The 13387-nt window shown below is 47.6% G+C and overlaps 1 protein-coding gene across 1 annotated transcript in view; it reads left to right on the plus strand.

The window, feature by feature from the left end:
* met (MET proto-oncogene, receptor tyrosine kinase) overlaps window positions 1-13387 on the plus strand; it is a 111418-nt gene that overhangs the window by 23319 nt on the left and 74712 nt on the right. Inside the window, exon 3 of the mRNA XM_071416080.1 lies at window positions 9732-9923. Within this exon, the coding sequence (XP_071272181.1) occupies window positions 9732-9923 (192 nt within the window). The remainder of the gene's footprint in view (window positions 1-9731; window positions 9924-13387) is intronic.

The following is a 13387-nucleotide window of genomic DNA, read 5'->3' on the forward strand; positions in this document are numbered from 1 at the left end:
GGGATGCTTTTCTGCAAAGGGGACAGGACGACTGCACCGTATTGAGGGGAGGATGGATGGGGCCATGTATCGCGAGATCTTGACCAACAACCTCCTTCCCTCAGTAAGAGCATTGAAGATGGGTCGTGGCTGGGTCTTCCAGCATGACAACGACCCGAAACACACAGCCAGGGCAACTAAGGAGTGGCTCCGTAAGAAGCATCTCAAGGTCCTGGAGTGGCCTAGCCAGTCTCCAGACCTGAACCCAATAGAAAATCTTTGGAGGGAGCCGAAAGTCCGTATTGCCCAGCGACAGCCCCGAAACCTGAAGGATCTGGAGAAGGTCTGTATGGAGGAGTGGGCCAAAATCCCTGCTGCAGTGTGTGCAAACCTGGTCAAGAACTACAGGAAACGTATGATCTCTGTAATTGCAAACTAAGGTTTCTGTACCAAATATTCAGTTCTGCTTTTCTGATGTATCAAATACTTATGTCATGCAATAAAATGCAAATTAATTACTTAAAAATCATACAATGTGATTTTCTGGATTTTTGTTTTAGATTCCTTCTCTCACAGTTGAAGTGTACCTATGATAAAAATGACAGACCTCTACATGCTTTGTAAGTAGGAAAACCTGCAAAATCGTCAGTGTATCAAATACTTGTTCTCCCCACTGTAGGTGTCGCCATCAGCTCTACAGACCTGATTTAGATCATCAAGGAAGGTTACAAGGAGAGCTGCATTATATGATCCAATACAAGGTCTGTGTCCCACCACACCAACTTCTGATATAGCCGCACACATGGTGATGTTGGCCCCACGTTGTCCAGGTACTTGGATGGTTGCCCGCTGGCCAATGAAATTCCGACCTCTCCTCCTTGTTTTGGCCAGGTTGAAGCCTGCCTCATTCAAAAATAGGAATTTGTGATGGTTTTCACCAGCATCCAGCTCCATCACCCTCTAAAAATACATTTTGCAAAGAGAATTTCTGATTACAATGATGTAGAATTTTGGGGGAATTTTTCACAACGGGCATCTTGAAACTGAACGTACCTGAACATACTCAGTCCTCAGTTGCTTCACTCTGTCTGCATTTCTTTCAAAAGGCACATGGTATAGCTGTTTTAGAGACACCTGGTGCCTTTTCAGCATGCGTGCAATAAATCAAATCAAATCAAATTTATTTATATAGCCCTTTATATAGATGTTTACGCACTACAGTCTCTAGAGTTTACAGAGAATGGTGCGATAAACAAAACGCATTCAGTGAGCGGCAGTTCTGTACGCAAAAAACCCTTGTTAATGAGAGAGGTCAGAGGACAATGTCCAGACTCATTCACGCTGACAGAAAGGCCACAAATGCTCAAATAACAGCTGTTTAAAACAGTGGTGTGCAGAAGGGCATCTCTTAACGTACAACACCATGAATAATTCAGGCTGTTGTGGAGGCAAAAGGGGGTCCTACCCTGCACTAGATAGGTGTACCTAATAAAGTGTGTGTACAGTAATGTCAAATCTGAAAACATGGTCTGGAAAAGTGATAAAGAATGATGATGAAATATTACATCCACAGATAATGTCGTCCAATTGGTTAATGTTCCACGGTATTGGTGTCAATGGATCTCGTTATCCTAAAACTTTCATGATCTAAACATGGAATATTGTCAGTCAGTTTCCTTAATAAAACTATGCATTAAGAGTAATGCAACAGCTACTTATCATTTTGAGCAGTTGTATCAGTTGATAGTTAGATCATTGTAATGAAATGAATAGACAGTCATCTCAGACGTAATGTGTGAATTGCATTTTGAAATGGTAATACTTTGATGTTAAGTTGTGTCATTTTGAACAGGTGATTTTAGTTCAATGAACAAATGATCTTAGCTTTATGTGTATTGTATCCAAGCAATTGGAAAAAGTGTTAGAGTTTTGAAAAACGTGCATTTTGATAATCAGTTGTGAGTTTTGTGTCTAGAGCTTTGAAAAATGACATCAAGGTTCTGAAATTAGTGCCAGTGATTGTAAAAAACTGTAACACCTCGCAGACTATACAAGACATACATATTCACACACATATTCACACCCATTACAACCCAACCATAGTGCTCCCTGATAAACAATCACACACACACTCACACAAACAAACACACATACACACACATCAACAACAGTGGAGCAGGCTGTCACGGGGCAGAGGTGTGTTATTCTAGTGAAAGGGCAGCTGACTGGGTTGAGAGCTTTGCTCCCCCACTCAAGAGATCAGTAATGACAAAGCCTGTGTGTGTGTGTGTGTGTGTGTGTGTGTGTGTGTGTGTGTGTGTGTGTGTGTGTGTGTGTGTGTGTGTGTGTGTGTGTGTGTGTGTGTGTGTGTGTGTGTGTGTGTGTGTGTGTGTGTGTGTGTGTGTGTGTGTGTGTGTGTGTGTGTGTGTGTGTGTGTGTGTGTGTGTGTGTTTGCGCGAGAGCTCATGTGTGCATTCGTGCATACACGCATGTACATGTCATGACTAATAAATAGATGTCTGCCTGCTCTAATCAGTAACCCCCAGTGTATTTTAGTTATTGAGTGAGTGTGTAGCTGTGTGTCTACTATTAGTAGCAACAAGATCCTGGCCGATACATCGGTTCACCGATATTATCAGTCGATATTGGCCTTTTTCCACTATATCAGTATCGGCCGATAATTCAACCGATAACCGATATTCAATAAATGGGATAAAAAAAACGAATGTCATGCTGATCTGAACAGTAGCGGCCTTTATCAGGATGTCATTACTTGTGAGGAGACTCTGTCCAGTGGGTTTGTGAGGAGCCTCTAGTTCAGTGGGTTTGTGAGGAGCCTCTAGTTCAGTGGGTTTGTGACGGCCTCTAGTTCAGTGGGTTTGTGAGGAGCCTCTAGTTCAGTGGGTTTGTGAGGAGCCTCTTTACAGTGGGTTTGTGAGGAGCCTCTGTCCAATGGGTTTGTGAGGAGGCTCTGTCCAGTGGGTTTTTGAGGGGCCTCTAGTTCAGTGGGTTTGTGAGGAGCCTCTTTCCAGTGGGTTTATGAGGAGCCTCTGTCCAATGGGTTTGTGAGGAGGCTCTGTCCAGTGGGTTTGTGAGGAGCCTCTAGTTCAGTGGGTTTGTGAGGAGCCTCTGTTCAGTGTGTTTGTGATGAGCCTCTAGTTCAGTGGGTTTGTGAGGAACCTCTGTCCAGTGGGTTTGTGATGAGCCTCTAGTTCAGTTGGTTTGTGAGGAGCCTCTAGTTCAGTTGGTTTGTGAGGAGCCTCTAGTTCAGTGTGTTTGTGAGGAGCTCTAGTTCAGTGGGTTTGTGAGGAGCCACTAGTTCAGTGGGTTTGTGAGGAGCCTCTAGTTCAGTGGGTTTGTGAGGAGCCTTTGTCCAGTGGGTTTGTGATGAGCCTCTAGTTCAGTTGGTTTGTGAGGAGCCTCTAGTTCAGTTGGTTTGTGAGGAGCCTCTAGTTCAGTGGGTTTGTGAGGAGCTTCTGTAAAGTGGGTTTGTGAGGAGCCTCTTGTTCAGTGGGTTTGTGAGTAGCCTCTATTTCAGGTGGTTTGGGAGGAGTCTTTAGTTCAGTGGGTTTGTGAGGAGGCTCTGTCCAGTGGGTTTGTGAGGAGGCTCTATTTCAGTGGGTTTTTGAGGAGCCTCTTTCCAGTGGGTTTGTGAGGAGCCTCTGTCCAATGGGTTTGTGAGGAGGCTCTGTCCAGTGGGCTTGTGAGGAGCCTCTAGTTCAGTGTGTTTGTGATGAGCCTCTGTTCAGTGTGTTTGTGATGAGCCTCCAGTTCAGTTGGTTTGTGAGGAGCCTCTAGTTCAGTGGGTTTGTGAGGAGCTCTAGTTCAGTGGGTTTGTGAGGAACCTCTGTCCAGTGGATTTGTGAGGAGCCTCTGTCCAGTGGGTTTGTGAGGATCCTCTGTCCAGTGGGTTTGTGAGGAGCCTTTTTCCAGTTGGTTTGTGAGGAGCCTCTAGTCCATCGGGATTGTAAGGAGACTCTGTCCAATGGGTTTGTGAGGAGCCTCTGTCCAGTGGGTTTGTGAGGAGCCTCTGTCCAGTGAGTTTGTGAGCAGCCTCTGTTCAGTGGGTTTGTGAGGAGCCTCTGTCCAGTGGGTTTGTGAGAAGCCTCTGTCCAGTGAGTTTGTGAGGAGCCTCTGTCCAGTGGGTTTGTGAGTAGCCTCTGTTCAGTGGGTTTGTGAAGAGCCTCTGTCCAGTGGGTTTGTGAGTAGCCTCTGTACAGTGGGTTTGTGAGGAGCCTCTAGTTCAGTGGGTTTGTGAGTAGCCTCTATTTCAGGTGGTTTGGGAGGAGTCTTTAGTTCAGTGGGTTTGTGAGGAGGCTCTGTCCAGTGGGTTTGTGAGGAGGCTCTATTTCAGTGGGTTTTTGAGGGGCCTCTATTTCAGGTGGTTTGGGAGGAGTCTCTAGTTCAGTGGGTTTGTGAGGAGCCTTTGTTCAGTGTGTTTGTGAGGAGCCTCTGTCCAATGGGTTTGTGAGGAGGCTCTGTCCAGTGGGTTTGTGAGGAGCCTCTAGTTCAGTGGGTTTGTGAGGAGCCTCTGTTCAGTGTGTTTGTGATGAGCCTCTAGTTCAGTGGGTTTGTGAGGAGCCTCTGTCCAGTGGGTTTGTGATGAGCCTCTAGTTCAGTTGGTTTGTGAGGAGCCTCTAATTCAGTTGGTTTGTGAGGAGCCTCTAATTCAGTGGGTTTGTGAGGAGCTCTAGTTCAGTGGGTTTGTGAGGAGGCTCTGTCCAGTGGGTTTGTGAGGAGGCTCTATTTCAGTGGGTTTGTGAGGGGCCTCTATTTCAGGTGGTTTGGGAGGAGTCTTTAGTTCAGTGGGTTTGTGAGGAGCCTTTGTTCAGTGTGTTTGTGAGGAGCCTCTGTCCAATGGGTTTGTGAGGAGGCTCTGTCCAGTGGGTTTGTGAGGAGCCTCTAGTTCAGTGGGTTTGTGAGGAGCCTCTGTTCAGTGTGTTTGTGATGAGCCTCTAGTTCAGTGGGTTTGTGAGGAACCTCTGTCCAGTGGGTTTGTGATGAGCCTCTAGTTCAGTTGGTTTGTGAGGAGCCTCTAATTCAGTTGGTTTGTGAGGAGCCTCTAATTCAGTGGGTTTGTGAGGAGCTCTAGTTCAGTGGGTTTGTGAGGAACCTCTGTCTAGTGGGTTTGTGAGGAGGCTCTGTCCAGTGGGTTTGTGAGGAGGCTCTATTTCAGTGGGTTTTTGAGGGGCCTCTAGTTCAGTGGGTTTGTGAGGAGCCTCTTTCCAGTGGGTTTGTGAGGAGCCTCTGTCCAATGGGTTTGTGAGGAGGCTCTGTCCAGTGGGTTTGTGAGGAGCCTCTAGTTCAGTGGGTTTGTGAGGAGCCTCTGTTCAGTTGGTTTGTGATGAGCCTCTAGTTCAGTGGGTTTGTGAGGAGCCTCTAGTTCAGTGGGTTTGTGAGGAGCTCCTGTCCAGTGTTTTTGTGAGGAGCATCTAGTTCAGTGCGTTTGTGAGGAGCCTCTGTCCAGTGGGTTTCTGAGGAGCCTCTAGTTCAGTGGGTTTGTGAGGAGCCTTTGTCCAGTGGGTTTGTGAGGAGCCTCTAGTTCAGTGGGTTTGTGAGGATCCTCTAGTCCAGTGGGTTTGTGAGGAGCCTCTGTCCAGTGGGTTTGTAGGAGCCTCTAGTTCAGTGGGTTTGTGAGGAGCCTTTTTTTCAGTGGGTTTGTGAGGAGCCTCTGTCCAATGGGTTTGTGAGGAGCCTCTAGTTCAGTGGGTTTGTGAGGAGCCTCTGTCTAGTGGGTTTGTGAGGAGCCTCTAGTTCAGTGGGTCATTGAGGAGCCTCTGTCCAGTGGGTTTGTGAGGAGCCTCTGTCCAGTAGGTTTGTGAGGAGCCTCTAGTTCAGTGGGTTGTGAGGAGCCTCTAGTTCAGTGGGTTTGTGAGGAGCCTCTAGTCCAGTGGGTTTGTGATAAGCCTCTGTCCAGTGGGTTTGTAAGGAGCCTCTAGTTCAGTGGGTTTGTGAGTAGCCTCTGTCCAGTGGGTTTGTGAGGAGCCTTTTTTTCAATGGGTTTGTGAGGAGCCTCAAGTTCAGTGAGTTTGTGAGGAGCCTCTAGTTCAGTGGGTTTGTGAGGAGGCTCTGTCCAGTGTGTCTGCTGTAACGCTGTAAGTGAGGCCTGGCCCTGAGGGTCAGAGTGAGAGTTTAATAGGACATTAGGCCTCTCTATCAGATCCTCTTACACACCCCTCTTGACTCTGGCAGGCCTCATACATACACACACACACACACACACACACACACACACACACACACACACACACACACACACACACACACACACACACACACACACACACACACACACACACACACACACACACACACACACACACACACACACACACACACACACACACACTCCCAGGGTCTGTCAGGCTCTGCAGAGCAGCTCAATACGACACAGAGCTGGTGTAACCGTAGTAACCCTATCGCCTGGCCGTTGTGTTGCAGACAATGGGTGGTGGTTAAGTGTGGGGCAAAAGGTGTCTCACGTATCCCTCATATATCCCCCCTTCTCCTGTTTTACTGAACAAAAACACCTTCATAAAACTTGGGAATGGATGTCGGAGAGCAGAAAGCAGTTTGAAAGTTTGCCTTGAAATGTAACCTACTACTTGGAATCAGATAGAGAAAGAAAGACAGAAAGAGAAAGACAGCAGGAAACCAAAACATAGGTGTTACCTCACTGAGGAAATCGATTGCCATGACAACAAGGTGACTATAGTCTTCAAGGCGATTGGCTGGCTCCGTGTCAAAGCAAAGCCCTAGGTCTCTTGGATAATAGCAACGGGGCTTCAAACACACCCTCGTCAAAACACCCTTCCGCTGTCCAACCTCACCAGTATTTAGTTCTCTTGATCCTCAGCGTCACCTTCACAGAGTTCCATGGAATGTTCCAGAACCCTGGCTCTTTCTTCTTCTATCCCTGCTATTGGTCAGAGTTGCTTTTACAAACACTCCATAGGACCCTGTTTGTTTGCTATCAAAATAATTGTCCCTGGACTTGTTTTTGGAGCGGTTATGTGGTAATCTCCATGGTGTCCTGGCTCGATGACGTCTCAATCTCGGGGACTAGTAAGAGAGAGAGAGGGCCCAGACTTTGGACCGGTTCCCTTGTACTCTCATGTGGTCTCCTTGCGTAAGGCCAGTATCTAGACGTGCGGACAGCGGGAGTTATGATGGATCAATGTTGCTGCCCTGGGATTTCTGTGCAGAAGTATGTACACACACACACACACACACATCATCTGTCCCACACACACACTCTATATCACCCACCTGACCTTTTTTCACTCTAAGTATTCAATCCTCTCTCTCCCTATTCAGACGTCAGTCCTGATCTATCTGTCCTGGATCACATCAGATATTATTTCTCCTCTTATGAATGATGAGGTTGTTATAGAATGAATCAACTCCAGCCTGACAGCTCAGCACCGCTGGCTCTCTGCAGTACAGCTGTGGCTTTTGGCACTACGTACATCCAGATATTTTGAGGCTTGTTGGTTGAGGCTTGTTGGTTTTTATCCATGGATTTCTTTTTGCAGTTATGTCTCTATCTAGTCTACACTTGCTATAGCCTTGGCTCTAGTTATAGCCTATCCAACCTGGTTTGGCTTCTGATAGATACAGTGTACTACTACAGTTTATACTACTACTACTACAGTTTATACTACTTCTACAGTTTATACTACTATTACAGTTTATACTTCTACTACTACAGTTTATACTACTTCTACAGTTTATACTACTGCTACAGTTTATACTACTATAGTTTATACTACTACAGTTTATACTACTACAGTTTATACTACTACTACAGTTTATACTACTACTACTACTGCCGTTTATACTACTACTACAGTTTATACTTCTACTACAGTTTATACTACTACAGTTTATACTTCTACTACAGTTTATACTACTACTACTACTACTACTACAGTTTATACTACTACTACAGTTTATACTTCTACTACAGTTTATACGACTACTACAGTTTATACTTCTACTACAGTTTATACTTCTACTACAGTTTATACTACTACAGTTTATACTACTACTACTACTACTACAGTTTATACTACTACTACAGTTTATACTTCTACTACAGTTTATATTACTACAGTTTATACTTCTACAACAGTTTATACCACTACAGTTTATACGTCTACTACAGTTTATACTACTACAGTTTATACTTCTACAGTTTATACTTCTACAACAGGTTATACTACTACAGTTTATACTACTACAGTTTATACTTCTACAGTTTATACTTCTACTACAGTTTATACTACTACAGTTTATACTACTACTACAGTTTATACTACTACAGTTTATACTAATACAACAGTTTATACGTCTACTACAGTTTATACTACTACAGTTTGTACTACTACTACAGTTTATACTACTACAGTTTATACTAATACAACAGTTTATACGTCTACTACAGTTTATACTACTACAGTTTGTTTGACTAACAGCCAGGACTCTCTTTTCACCTTGGAGCTGAGCTAGCCTGTAATGGTCTACTCTACTTTGTAATGGCTGCTGAAGAAAAGCTGCTTTCTTGATTTATTACTTTCCAATTGTTCTCCTCAGCTTCTAAGCTCTCCTTTGAGATTTGCCTGAGAAATGTTAGTGACATAGTCCTTACATGCAGCACTTGATGTAGAGAGAGTGTCTCTTTTGGTGGTTCTGGTTAGTTAATTAGCTGTCCATCCCTGATACACAGCTGCCATCAGTCAGTGTGGTTGGGTTGGAGCAACAAACTGTAGAGTGATCTGATGGGTTTTAAGAGAATTTGAAAGACCTTATCCCCTGGACCTACATCATTGTATGAACTACTCCCTCTCCCTCTCTCCCTCTCTCTCTTTACTCAGCTCTCTGTAGTCTGTACCCAGCACCTTAATCTCTGTAGTTGGCCCTGCCTGTTTAGTCACGGCCCCCCACGTGCCAGCCTCGGGTTTTGTTAATTATTGATGGCCGACTGGGGGGGCCGGGGTGTGTAATGGTAGGGGCCTTGAGAGCTTGACCAGCCGGGGCCTGGGGAACGTTGTCAGCTTCAATGGCTGGTGACCTCTGATGATTCTTCAGAGGGTCAGAATAATGGTTTAATGATAATGACTTAGGTAACTTCTAGAGGTAGTTGGTGTTCAAAGTGGGATTTTTAGAGAGAGTGGTCAAGTGACAACATGCATAGGGCTGCCTGTGCCAAACAGTGTGCAGTTGAACAAACCCACGTAAAGTTTGTGAAAAATAGGTCTGTGTGAAGAAGTCTTGTATGTCTGTTGGGTGAGATAGAGAGAGGGAGACAAAGAGGGAGAGAGAAAGAGAAAAGGAGAGCGAGAACAGTGCAAGTGTGTAACGTCATGGCAGCCGCACCAGCACGCATTTCGTTGTGTTTCCCATGAGTTCCTGCCATGCGTGATGATCTCCTAAACACACACACTGTGCCAGCCACAGTGGGTCACAACTGAGCTCTCAGTTACGAGCAGGGTCTGATGAAAGAGCAGATGAGGGGGCATAGCAAGCCCAGCTCTGCCCCTCTCTCCATCCCTCTCCCTCTCCCTTCCCGGTTACCCACATCTGGCAGGGGCAGGAGGGCATGTACTGTAGCTCATAGGATAATGGCTGTTTTATCCGTTGAGACGTTAAAAACAGTGTGGATGTATATGACGTCTTTCATGCAACATTAATGTGATACATGTGGTGTATGTTGTGTCTGCTGTATGTTACCTGTCTTCCTCTCCACCCAGAGTTCCTCAGACGACTCGTTTGGCTGTGGGAAGCACGGGGAGGGATACCGTCTGGAAGTGACCACCCCAATGACCAGACTGGACTACTTCAGCGGTCAGTTCAGCAAAGTCCTGCTCACCTCCATTGCCGTGGCAACCGCCCAGGAACAGACCGTGGCCAGCCTGGGCACCACAGATGGACGCCTCATACAGGTCGGGGACACCAAGGGTGATACTGTAATACTTTAAGAAAATAAGCTTTATAATGCATTTATAGGCATGAATGACCCCTTAAAACGCCCTTATGAAGGGTTATGTATTTTATCTGGGCCCTGGAGACACTGGGGGCCTGGAGAAGGGGTCGACTATTACTGGGTGATATTAATTTGTTCAAAATGGTTTGGGCTGAAGATGCATGAACAGCAAGGTATTGAGCGTTTAACCTGGTTACCTAACCTAACAACCGTATCCACCGCTGTGGCCCTTACTCCTGAGTGTACACTGAAGCCCTACAGAAACCTGCACAACATAATCTCCGCTGCCTGTCAGTGCGGTTGCCAGGCTGCACTGTTTCCCTTTCTCATTGTGCATGTAAATGGGGCAGGATGTTGGTACGTGACCAGTAAAACCAGCCATTTTGGGGACACAGCATGCTGAGACACAGGTGGCAACCAGTACAGAGGCAAGTTGGAGGGGGGGCTTCCTTCCTGTTTGCTCAACACATGACCCCCAACCTTGCCTCTCCATGCTTCCACAAACCCTGCTGCTGCATTCCACCGAGTTCTACCATCTGAGCAAACACAACATGGCTGGTTTTGCCTATCATTGACATGTACAGCCAACGGTGGATTTCACTTTCCCATGTCGTGTGTGTTTGTGTCTGTCTGTCAGTAGACCTGCAGACCTGCTCCTCTCTCAGCAGCTGTCTCTCTGTCTCCTATAGACGGGATGAACTCAGTGTTTCAGTGTATCCTAGTCCCAGATCAACCAACATCCACCCTATTTACATGCACAATGCATTGGCCGTGACAATGACCATAGAAGTTGGCAACACAGCCCGAAAAGATCTGGGATCAGGCTAGGTTCAGTCAGGTCAGATAGAAGTGGAACACCAAGGGCCTCCCGAGTGGCGCAGCGGTCTAAGGCACTACAGCCCCGGGTTCGATCCCAGGCTGCGTCACAGCCGGCAGTGACCGGGAGACCCATGAGGCGGCGCACAATTGACAAAGCGTTGTCTGGGTTAGGGGATGGTTTGGCCGGCCAGGATTTTCTTGTCTCATCGTGCTCTAGTGACTCCTTGTGGTGGGCCGGGCCACCTGCAAGCTGACTCTGGTCGTCAGTTGGATGGTGTTTCCTCCAACACATTGGTGCGGCTGGCTTCCGGGTTAAGCGTGTAGTGTGTCAAGTATTAGTGCCGCTTGGCAGGGTCGTGTTTCAGAGGACGCATGACTCTCGACCTTCACCTTTCCCGAGTCCGTAGGGGACTACCAATTGGATACCATGAAATTGGGGGGTAAAATACAAATTAGAAGTGGAACACCACTGATAAGAGCTTTTGGAGTGTTCTGTCTTGCATGTTCCTTTAAATGAACCCTTCTGGTCTCTAAAACACCCCCTGATGGTGTTTTATAAATACGGTCCGAAAAACGGTGTTCAAAAAAGTTATGGAAGAACGACGAGAACGGGGGAAAAGGTGGCGACAGCAGGGCTATGAGCCGAACGGCCCGTTAATGGTGAGCGCCGAGCTTCGATGACACGTTCTCTCTCTCTCTTTCTGCAGAGTGCCCGCAGCTGTTGGCATGTTTTTTTTCTCTCTTTTTTTGTTGTTGGTGAAATTTATAACCTCATTGTCTCAGGACATGGCTCTGGGAAGGAGAGAGCGGGAGAACAGCTGTCCTGAGAGAGGGGTGCAGAGGGCCTCATGGAGGGAGAGAGAGAAAGAGAGAGAGATGGAGGAAGAGAGAGAGGCAGGGAGGAAGAGAGAAAGAGGAGGCATGGAGAAGTGAAGGGAAGGAAGGAGAGATAAAGGGGGAAAGATGGAGAAAAAGGCAAAGGGGAAAAAATAGGGAGGAATAGAGGTTGAAAGATTGCTTCTAGCTTATTAGAATCCTAGGAAAGACTTCTGTCAACTGCCTTTCTTTCTGTTTACCCTTTGTTCCCAGAGAAAAATGCTCTTAGCACCGAGGGAGAGAGAGAAAGAGTGAGGGAAGGTGACAGAGAGAAAGAGAGAGGGAAGGTGACAGAGAGAAAGAGAGAGGGAAGGTGACAGAGAGAAAGAGAGAGGGAAGGTGACAGAGAGAAAGAGAGAGTGCACTGTAGTCTGTCCCCGAGGTCTCTCATTCTGGCTCAGGAAGTCTGTGGTTCAGTATCACTGTGGGAATAACACAGTGGTTGTGTTTATAGGCTTACTTCCTCTGGCTAATACAATAAGCTGTAATTCACACCACTATCATCTCTGGAGAGAGAGAGACTAGGACTGTTATATGGGGGACGTCCCCAGTGGAAAGCAACACATACACATTATCCCCACTGTTACAGGCCACTGAGGACAGAGTTGCCCCTTCAGAAAAATAGCGGTCCCTGAGACCGGAGACGTGTCATTCATTGACTGGCTCAAGTCCCTCACAAAGATATGACATTTGTTCAACTTTATTTAAACAGTGCCTAAACACTGCAGGAAGCTTACCTGCACTCAAGCAACACTTTGCAGTCACACACCTGGCTAAAGGCCAGTCATTAAAGAGAAAGGGGGGATAGATGGAGAGGGGAGGTGGGGGGTGATAAAGTAGATGATGTAACCAGAGCATTCCTTAGTCAACCAGGACATAACCACACTCCATTACAGCCCACTGTTACTGTTATGTTTCACCCCAACCCAACTGGTTCTGAGCTCCAAGCCTGTAATTGCAGCCTAATCACACATGATGAATGTTACTCCAGGTGTACACTACACTGTATCTGTGTGTAGGAGTGTGTGTGTGTGTGTGTGTATGCATCTATGTGTGCCTGCCTGCCTGCCTGCCTGGCTGCCTGTGTGCCTGCCTGCCTGTCTGCCTGCATGTGTGCCTGCCTGCCTGCCTGCCTGGCTGCCTGTGTGCCTGCCTGCCTGGCTGCCTGCGTGTGTGCCTGCCTGCCTGCCTGTCTGCCTGCGTGTGTGCCTGCCTGCCTGGCTGCCTGTGTGCCTGCCTGCCTGTCTGCCTGCGTGTGTGCCTGCCTGCGTGTGTGCCTGCCTGCCTGCCTGTCTGCCTGCGTGTGTGCCTGCCTGCCTGCCTGGCTGCCTGCGTGTGTGCCTGCCTGCCTGTCTGCGTGTGTGCCTGCCTGCCTGTCTGCCTGCGTGTGTGCCTGCCTGCCTGCGTGTGTGCCTGCCTGCCTGCCTGTCTGCCTGCGTGTGTGCCTGCCTGCCTGGCTGCCTGCGTGTGTGCCTGCCTGCCTGCGTGTGTGCCTGCCTGCCTGCCTGTCTGCCTGCGTGTGTGCCTGCCTGCCTGGCTGCCTGCGTGTGTGCCTGCCTGCCTGTCTGCCTGCGTGTGTGCCTGCCTGCCTGTCTGCCTGCGTGTGTGCCTGCCTGCCTGCCTGCCTGCGTGTGTGCCTGCCTGCCTGTCTGCCTGCGTGTGTGACTGCCTGCCTACCTGCCTGCCTGACTGTGTGTGTAGATTAGTAAGACGTCTGAAACACCTCCT

The sequence above is a fragment of the Salvelinus alpinus genome, chromosome 9, assembly GCF_045679555.1.
Source record: "Salvelinus alpinus chromosome 9, SLU_Salpinus.1, whole genome shotgun sequence".
In the NCBI taxonomy this organism is placed as follows: Eukaryota; Metazoa; Chordata; class Actinopteri; order Salmoniformes; family Salmonidae; genus Salvelinus; species Salvelinus alpinus.